The sequence below is a fragment of the Sturnira hondurensis genome, unplaced genomic scaffold (genome assembly GCF_014824575.4).
Source record: "Sturnira hondurensis isolate 20B ecotype Veracruz unplaced genomic scaffold, ASM1482457v3 Scaffold0021490, whole genome shotgun sequence".
Lineage (NCBI taxonomy): Eukaryota > Metazoa > Chordata > Mammalia > Chiroptera > Phyllostomidae > Sturnira > Sturnira hondurensis.
The window spans coordinates 1,902,486-1,911,605 of NW_028094121.1; the positions used below are offsets into that span (position 1 = coordinate 1,902,486).

At 54.6% G+C, this 9,120-nt stretch overlaps 1 protein-coding gene across 2 annotated transcripts in view; it reads left to right on the plus strand.

Annotated features, from left to right (window-relative positions):
- Window positions 1–8,448, plus strand: part of RIMS3 (regulating synaptic membrane exocytosis 3) — a 34,119-nt gene extending 25,671 nt beyond the window's left edge. For both annotated transcript variants that reach the window (XM_037032626.1, XM_037032625.1), the window contains 5 exons: window positions 636–777; window positions 3,101–3,213; window positions 5,345–5,446; window positions 5,785–5,924; window positions 7,609–8,448. In XM_037032626.1, the coding sequence (XP_036888521.1) occupies window positions 636–777; window positions 3,101–3,213; window positions 5,345–5,446; window positions 5,785–5,924; window positions 7,609–7,821 (710 nt within the window). In that variant the 3' untranslated portion in view covers window positions 7,822–8,448. The remainder of the gene's footprint in view (window positions 1–635; window positions 778–3,100; window positions 3,214–5,344; window positions 5,447–5,784; window positions 5,925–7,608) is intronic.
- Window positions 8,449–9,120: the final 672 nt, after the last annotated feature.

A 9,120-nucleotide genomic window follows, 5' to 3' on the forward strand; every position in this document is an offset into this window, starting at 1 on the left:
GGGTCCTGCGAACAGGGGTCACAGAGACATGGGCCCGGCTCTCACTGCACAGCATCCAGGGCAGTCTGTAGACTTCTCTCTCAAAGCCAAAGTCACTTCAGGCCAACCTAGCTGCCCCTCCCTGTCTTGTTTCCTTAATCACCTCTTGTTAGTTTGAGAGTGGCCAGGCTTCACATGGTCTTTTGTAGGACCCGTGAAGATATCAGTTGGGCTGTGAGACGTGAGCAACATAAGGTGCAGGAGGGAGAACAAATGTGGCAAAAAGCAAACTTTCCAGAAGAGAGAGGCAGGAACACAACCATTTGGAGCAAGGGCCGAAATTAGCTGGAAAGATGGCTGTCAGGGCTGGGCGGAGGGCGGAGGGCAGGGACTCTGTCTGGTGACTTCACACCCCACCCACATCCCCATCATCCTGACTCTGCCTCCAGCCATCTTTCTAGTCTGCTTTGACTGTGTCACTGCCCTGAGGTCAGGCTGCAAACCAGCTCTGGAGGTCATCTCAGCAATGCCCCTGCCTCCAGCCACAGCCCTGCCCAGCATGCCCCTTCCCCAGCAGGGTGACTCTGGGCACGCTCTCAGAGAAGCCTCATTCCTGATCTGACCTTGTTCCCTTTCTGTGCTTTTGGGGGTCACAGAAGGGGCCACCAAGAAGCTGCGCAGCAACATCCGGCGGAGCACGGAGACGGGCATTGCTGTGGAGATGCGGAATCGGGTCACACGCCAGGGCAGCCGGGAGTCCACCGACGGGAGCACCAACAGCAACAGCTCAGACGGCACGTGCGTGCAGCCCGCCCCACTGTGGGCCTCCCCATCCTGCCTGGTGCTCTAGTCACAGCGCGAGGGGCAGGGCGGGAAAATTTCCAGTTGGGGTTTCAGGCCAGATGTCTGGGATCTTCTGCCCCTGCCTTCCTCCATTCCCCTCCCCCATGTCAGCTGCCTGGGCCCCATCTTCCTATGGCTCCAGGCTGCTGGTTTTCATCCCCACTGTTTATTTTCATGCCTCTGCCTCCCAGCACCTGCACACTGTCTCACTCCAGGGGAGAAGGTTCAAAAGGAAAATGTGATTCGAAAATCCGTTAAATCTAAAGCCATTGTTGTGGCTCAGACAAATGGAGTTCTCACAAGCGGCCTTGCGTGGGGATTAGGGGCTACAGCTGTGTTTCCCAAACTGAGCGGTGACACAGAGGCAGGATGGAAACTTGGTTTAGTGGGGTAAAACCAGCAGTAGAAAAAGAAACAGAAATTTAATTGTATCATAAGAAGTAAGGATGCATTACCTTGTGAACTTGTGTTTTAGTTATTTTTTTTAATATATGGGTATGCATAGGTCTATGACATGTATCTCATACATTTGCGTGTGGGTTGCAGCCAAAAATTTAAAAGTGCCTCAAATCTCTTCTAAATTATGAAACTATGGTCACACCATAAGATTTCCTGATGTGGCCTCATTAGGGAGCAGTGATTTCAGGGTTCCTTAGCTCTGTTGTATAAGAGTCTACGACCGTGTGTCTCATGGCCTCATTCAACACTCACAACAATCCCGAGGGGTGCTGTCCCCCCGGCACGACTGAGGCAGCAGAGGACGGTGAGGCACCTGGCCCGAGGTCATGGCTATTAAGTGGTGATGGAGTCAGGATTTGAATGAAGGCCTTGGCTCTATGGCCTTTGTTCACACTCCCTAGACTCTCTATACCGAGCTCCTGAAGTTCTGTGGCCTCCAGAGCAGATTTCTTTCTTTAACCTTCTCAGAGCCTGTTGTCCTCAGGATGCGACATTAGGCCATCACTTACTGTGGCCAGTAGGAGTGGGTGACCCTCAAAGCCTCTTCCTGGGAGTGGAGGAGAGACAGGGGCCCTCTCTGATAAGCCTATGCAGCCCGCTTCCCCTCCCTGCCTGTCACTGGCCAAGGGGCACTTGTGGCCAAGCCGTCCGACAGGGGATTTGTTCTGGGACAAACTTTGATCTCCCTAGCCAGCATCCTGAGCGGTGTCAGATCTTAGGGCTTTCTCTGGTCCATTGCAGCATACAAACAGACCTGAGCCAGCCCGCCCCCATCTGTCCTTTCTCTGCTGGCACACCCAGGACACCGAGGCTTGAGGACATGAGCAGGGAACACTTTCCCTCCACGATAACAATGGCAGCGATAACTCCCGTGTATTGTTTGTCCGAAACTTTTCATGCGCCATCTGTCCTAATTCTTACCAGAAAAGTGCCTGAGTTGGACATCTCCTTGATTTTGTGGGCAAGTCACTAACATCGTGAACCCTCTGTTTTCTCATCAGTAAAACTGGATAATAGGTCCTGCCACACAGAATCATTGTGAGAATTAAACGGTATGATGCATGCGGAGCAATCAGTGCGCTCTCGGCACCTGGCCAACTTTCAAGGATTGTCAGCTTAACTTGTTGCTATTTCCCGGCCCCCCACAAGCATGGCACACCATTAATCGTCACCAACCACGTTATTTTGGATTCAGCCGCTATTTTGGCCACCACCTCATGTTCCTGACTTGATTTCCAACTTAGGGTCAACTCAACCTCAGGTCTTGAAACTTGCTTCAGGCATTAAATTTCTGTCCTGTGTCTCTGGTTCTTGGCATTCACATCCCCTGGTGAGGACACAGCTGCTCAGCAAGGCCTGCCTTTTAAGAGTCACCTTAGAGCCCTGACCGGTGTGGCTCGATGCCTGGGCATCATCCTGCAAAGAGAAGTGTCTCCAGTTGGATGCATGGTCGTCAGTCCCCGGTCAGGGCACGTGTGAGAGGCAACTGATTTGCTAATTGAGGTTTCTCTCTTGCATTAATGTTTCTCTCTCTCTTTTTCTCCCTTTTCCTCTCTCTAAAAGTAAATAAATAAAATCTTTTAAAAAGTGTCACCTATCGTTATGTTAGGTTCATTAGTCTCTATTCTTAAGTAATATCAAAGTATTTTCTTTAATGTACAGAGATGAACAGTTCTCTCTGTCCCCAGCCAAAGGAGCCCACTGCCCCCCCCCCCCCATGGGCAGGGGATATCGAGGCGCAGGAGATCTGCCTCAGAGGCAGAGCCACTGCGTCCCACCAGCCAGATGCCCTCGTGTGAGCCTCTGCCTTCTTCCCCAGGTTCATCTTCCCCACCACCCGGCTCGGAGCCGAGAGCCAATTCAGTGATTTCCTGGATGGGCTGGGACCAGCCCAGATTGTGGGGCGACAGACGCTGGCAACTCCACCAATGGGTGAGTCTTTTGAGGGCAGAGTGAGTAGGGTGATGGCAGCCACACAGCAGAAAGGGTGAGCTCAGCGGGGGCCCTAAGTGAGTTCAGTGGGGGCCCTGCCTGACCCAAGCAGCAGGAAGGAGCCCTCACTCAGGCTTCTGAGGAGTGAGCATGGCACTTGTACACCCCTCCCTCCTCAGAGGAAGGCCACCTGCCGCAACCTTGCCAGCACACTCCCTCCCTCACTTCACCACACTCCCTGTGTGCCAGCACCACCCATGCTGGATGTGAAATGGTGGATGGAGACCATCGTGACATTGACTTTCATGGGGTGTGTTCTGTCACCAGTTCTCTGGTGGCCTTGGGAAGGTCCCTTCTTTGAGGCTGTTTCCTCATCTGTAAAATGGGACTAAAGATACCTGCCTTCTTTCTGCAACCTATTTATTGAGTTTTGTTTGTTTGTTGTGATGCTCTGCACGAAGTATTCCATTGACTCCTTAGGAACTGTGTCTCATTTGACTTGTGACTCTTAACAGTGTCTGGCACCTAGAGCCTTCTAGTAATTTCCTCATCCCCTTTCCTGCTGCTAGGAAGGACTTCCCGAAGTCTGCACTTGGTCATCTTAGCTGCAGTTCTGGCTGCCTCCTCTCTCTCCCTTAGATATTGGATATGTTGGCTTCAAGCAATGCCTCCCAGGCCCAGCTTCCCCAGAGATGCTGCCTTGCTTCCACCCTCTTTCCCATTAGTCTGACTTAAGCAGTGTCTGACCCAGACATCAGCACTGACCTCACAGCAAATGAGGAAGCTGAGTGCAGCCAGTGCCCAGCTGTGAACCATACAGCGAGCTGGGTTTCATTCCAGGCCAGGACTCTTCCCACTGCACTGCCCTGTCTTCTTCCTCCATGTGCTCACACAGGAGCCTCTGTCTGCTGGAAAAGGGGTCCATGGAGACCCTCAGAGAGTGTGCATCAGCTCTCATCAGACCTGGATAATTGTCAGGCCTTGCTTTCAGACACCTAAGGGCCTGGGGAGTCTGCTTTTCCCAGCCTTTGGCCCAGGCAGAGAAGGGAGTCAATCACTTCCATAAGCCAAATGCGCCATCACAACCTAGAACTGTGTGTGTGGTGCCCCCTGGTGTCCCAAACTGGAAGTGACAGTTTTGTGATTGCCCATCTTGGGGATGTTATAGTGAGACAGGGAGGAGATCAATTCCTGAAACATCCCCTCCCACTTCCCTGTGGGAGGCCAGGGGTACTTGGAGGGAGGGGGATGAATGAAAAAATGTCTTTGTTTGTATTTGCATCTTCCCAAGTACCAAAAACAAACAACAGCATAATGGCTCAGAGAATCTAAAATGGGTGGCTGAACCCACAGTCTGGCCTATTTTAATTTTTCTGCACCAGGCGTCTGAGTCTACAGTCCCTTGAAGGATGTTCCAAGTGACTAATGCATAGTTCCAAATTCCAGCAGAATTTGAACAGAGCCAAGAGTTCTGGAAATCAGATAACTGACGAGACTCCACCATAGAACTTGCCGCAGCTGGATAACCCGTTTTGCACAGCACAGTGAGGAGTTCTTAGTGCTCTGCCCCTGGGAAACCTGCTGGCCTCCCCTCGTCCTTCGGCAAGGGCAAGGGCGCAAGCCAGCCCTCGTTCCCAGGGCGTACCTCATGTCCTGGGCAGGCTCATATCTCAGCCTCTCTTCAAGCTGATACTCTTTGTTTGTTTGGCTTGTGTTTAGAGGGTGGCTGTGGAGAAGGTATGAGCCTCTGAGCCCACCGCCTCCCTCTGTTTTCCTGACACAGGAGGCTCTGGCCCCAGACTTGCCTATTTTGCTCAGTAAAACAGAAGCCCCTCGGTTAACCAGACTTAAATGGGGCTTTGGCAGCCATTTGTGGTCCCCAAGCGCATCCCTGGAGGGTCTGGCCCTCACCCTGCCCCAAGGGACCTTTTAGACTCAGAGCCTCCCCCAGCTGCATTGAAGTGGTCTCCGGAGGGCCGTTCTCACCCTCAGTTTTCCTCACCCTCACAGTTTTCCTCACCCTGTGCCCCATCCGGGGTTGTAGCGTCCTCTGCAGACCGGCATTCTGCACAGCGCTGGCTGCTCTGCCCTGGGCCTACTCTGCCTGGACTGTCCCTCTTCTCCCTTGCAGGGGACGTGCATGTTGCCATCATGGACCGGAGCGGCCAGCTGGAGGTGGAAGTGATCGAGGCTCGGGGCCTGACCCCCAAACCTGGTTCCAAATCCCTCCCAGGTGAGGCTGAGCAGCTGGGAGAAGGACTTTGGAGATGGGGTCCTGCCGGGGAGGGCCACGCAGCTGAGCACTAGGTCTAACGAGTCCTCAGTTCCCCGTTGGTCTAAATCGGTCTTCCGGACACTGGAGCCACGGCTCGCCTGGAAGGCCAGTGAGTCAGGGCAGGGTAGGAGAGGATGGAGGAGTCAGTGTTTGAGTCAGTGTCTTTGACCTTCCGTCCACTGGTCAGCGCGCCCTACTCGCCCTACTCACTCCAGGGCCTCCTGGAGGTCGGGGATGGGGCCGGGCATCGTGGTTTCTCCTGGACTCCTCCCCGTCCTGTTTTCTCCCGTCCTCAGCCACCTATATCAAGGTTTACCTGCTTGAGAATGGGGCCTGCTTGGCCAAGAAGAAGACGAAGGTGGCCAAGAAGACCTGTGACCCCCGGTACCAGCAGGCTCTGCTCTTTGACGAGGGGCCGCAGGGCAAGGTGCTGCAGGTGAGTGTGACTGGGCAGCTCTCAAGGACTGTGAGTCACAGTTTGAAATGTGTTCCACTTATGATTCATCCTGTGCAGGTGCTTTGATACGCATTGGCCGTTCATTTTCACCACCCAGTAAGGTGTTACTGCCCCTGGTTGATTCATAAGGGCACCAAGGTTTGGAGGGTGACTCGATTGTCCCCTGGCTCCCACCTGGTGCTGGTGTTCATTGCATGTTGGCTCCACACCAGGCTCGGTGGTAGCTGCTTTCTACCTGTGACCTCGCTTCAGCCTCGAGATGATCCTGTGAAGCTGGTGTGATTCTCCACATTTTACAAATGAGGAAACAGTCTCAGAAAGATGAAGTGCCTTGCATGAGGTTTTAGCTAGGGACCTAGGGACAAGCCCAGGTCAGGGTAACAACTCTCACCCCAACTACATGAGAGTGACAAACCCTTCACCACGGTCCTGGGAGGAAGGGGTCATCAAGCCTCTTTCATAGATGAAGTGACCCAGGCGGCAAGAGGTTACATGGGGGTAGAGCATAGTCCTGGGTTCAGTCCTGAGTTCAAGTTCTGGCATGATTGCTTACTGGCTGTAGTGTGATGTGAAGGTAAAATGAGAGATGCCCATAGAGGGCCTCCCGTAGTGCCTGGCGCAGACAGCTGCTCGCTAACTCTTAGCAGCAGTGGGGTTAGGGGGCTGTCAGCCTTGCCTGAGGCCACGCAGGTGGGGAGGGGAGGCTTGCACCCGGGGCTGTCTGGGCTATGGGGTGCCTCATCTAGGGCTGTTCCCCTGGGCTGAGGTGGTTCTTTAGCAGGGGCGCTTGGAGTGCAAACGGTAGGAACGATGAACCCCAGGGTTCTGTGGGGAAGTTCAGTCTTGTTTTTTTTGTTTTTTTTATATATACTGGGATTCCACTTTGAAAAAGGAATTCACCGCCCTGGGTGGTGTAGCTCAGTGGATTGAGCGCAGGCCTGCGAACCACATGATTGCGGTTCGATTCCCAGTCAGGGCACATGCCTGGGTTGCAGGCCAGTTCCCAGCGGGAGACCCACGAGAGGCAGCCATGCTTTGATGTTTCTCTCCTTCTCTCCTTCCCTTCCCCTCTAAAGATAAATAAATAAAATCTTTTTTTAAAAAAAAGAAAAATGAATTCACCAATAAAAATACTTCAAAAAGCACCGAGCTAATCTATTCTCCTCTCCGTTTTATGGATGGATGGGAGCCCTGAGGTCCAGTGAGGGCCAGGGGCTTGCCCAGGCTCCACTGTGAGGCAGGGGCAGAGCGGGAGCCGTGACGCAGGTTCTGGAGTCTCGGTCTGCTCCTTCCTGGGGAAGACTGTCACCTGGGGTGCTGGGGGGCTCCACAGGGCACCCAGTGTGCATTCCCAGCTCTGCCACCAATTACTGGGTATCTTTTGGTTCGTTAGTAACCTCTCTGAGCAGCAGTTTCCTCTTTGTGGAAATAATACACGGTGCCTCTACCTGAACAGTTGCAGCAGTTGAGATGATATATATAAAGTCCGTAGGTTGGAGCCTGGCACTCCTTAAGTGCGCAGTGAGCTGTTGCTTGAAATCAGTGAGCTGCAGCTCTCTCTGTCCCATCTGTGCCCCGGGGAGACGTGTGGGCCCCTGGGCCCACTGCCCAGCCTGGAGTTGGGGAGGCGGCTCAGCTCCTCTCTCTTCCTCCCCACTGGCAGGTGATCGTCTGGGGAGACTACGGCCGCATGGACCACAAGTGCTTCATGGGCATGGCCCAGATCATGCTGGACGAGCTGGACCTGAGTGCCGCCGTCACCGGCTGGTACAAACTCTTCCCCACGTCCTCCGTGGCAGACTCCACACTCGGATCCCTCACCAGGCGCCTCTCCCAGTCCTCCCTGGAGAGTGCCACCAGCCCCTCATGCTCCTAAGGACCTCAGGAAGAGGCTGGGGTACGGTGTGGGAAGGGGTGCCTGCTGGCGCCCCTCCTCCTCCCCTGTACATAGTCTCACGTCTTTCTGGCCCCTCGCCCTGCTGCATGCCTGTTGGCTACTGGGCATGCCCCAGCTGGCAGTGGAGAGTGTAGTCTGTGTGTGTGTGTGTGTGTGTGTGTGTGTCCATCCATGTGTGACTGTGTTATATCTGTTCACTTGTCTGGGTACCGTCAGTCTTGGTGACCACATGGGCTGAAATCCATGTCCCTCTGTGTCTCATTGTAAAGAAACCTACGTGAGTGTTGTGTGGACATGACTCCCCCTCAGGCCAGGGGTGGAAGAGGGAGACGTGGCCCTGCCTGGTCCTGGGCTGGGGCAGAGACCGCCTGTGCCCGCCTGTGCCTCTTGGTAGTCCCTGCTGAGTTTCCTGTCTTGTTCTTTGTTCCACCTTTGCGTCTCCCAACACTGCTGCTTTTTTTGAGGAATGTAGCATCCACTGCAGCTGGGCACACCAAGGCCCCTCTGGGAACCATGATGCCCCTCCTCCCACCCAGCGCTCTGGCAGCTTTTCCCACCGAGTGCCCCTGCAGCATGAGGCATGCTTGTCTAGTGCCCTGGCCAGGGCCGGGGCCGGGGGGGGGGGGGGGGGGGAGCCAGAANGGCGGGGGGGGGGGGGGGGGGAGCAGAAGATGCCCGGGGAGCTGAGGGCTTGGAGACCGCTTCCTCCCTCGGGCTGGCGCCAACTCCTTCCTACGAGCAAAACAGGAGGAGGCCTTAGTTCCCAGGGTTGCTGGCCAGATACCTTAGAGGGAAGTTCCACTACCTCCCTTTGCACTGCCCTTCACCTCTCATCTCCCTCCTCGCCAGCTCACCTCTGACATGCCATAGGAGTGCTCCCAGTGGACCCCAGGAGGTGTGGGCGGAGCCTCTTAACATCCAGGAGGTGGCCCTCAGAGGGGATGTAATCTGCCAAAGCAGACAGTCCTCCCCAGGCTGTGAGGGTGGCCCTGTCCCCAGCAGGTAGAGCCTGGCCTGTGAGGGGTCCTGAGGGGGGCTGTCTGCTGGGATAAGAAGGTGAGGGCTGACAGGCTCTGAGCCACTGCTGAGAATCCTGTCTGACATGTGGGGATTAGCTGCCTGAAGTTAACCGTTTAGGGCTCTACTTTTTGTTCGTGTCTAGGCCAGGGTTGCTGTCTGGGAGACTCATGTGGGCCCCACTCATGTGGGCCACAGATAGGCTGGCTCTGGACTTGACTGCCACTGTCACCAGCTCTGTACAAGCAATACTCACCCCTC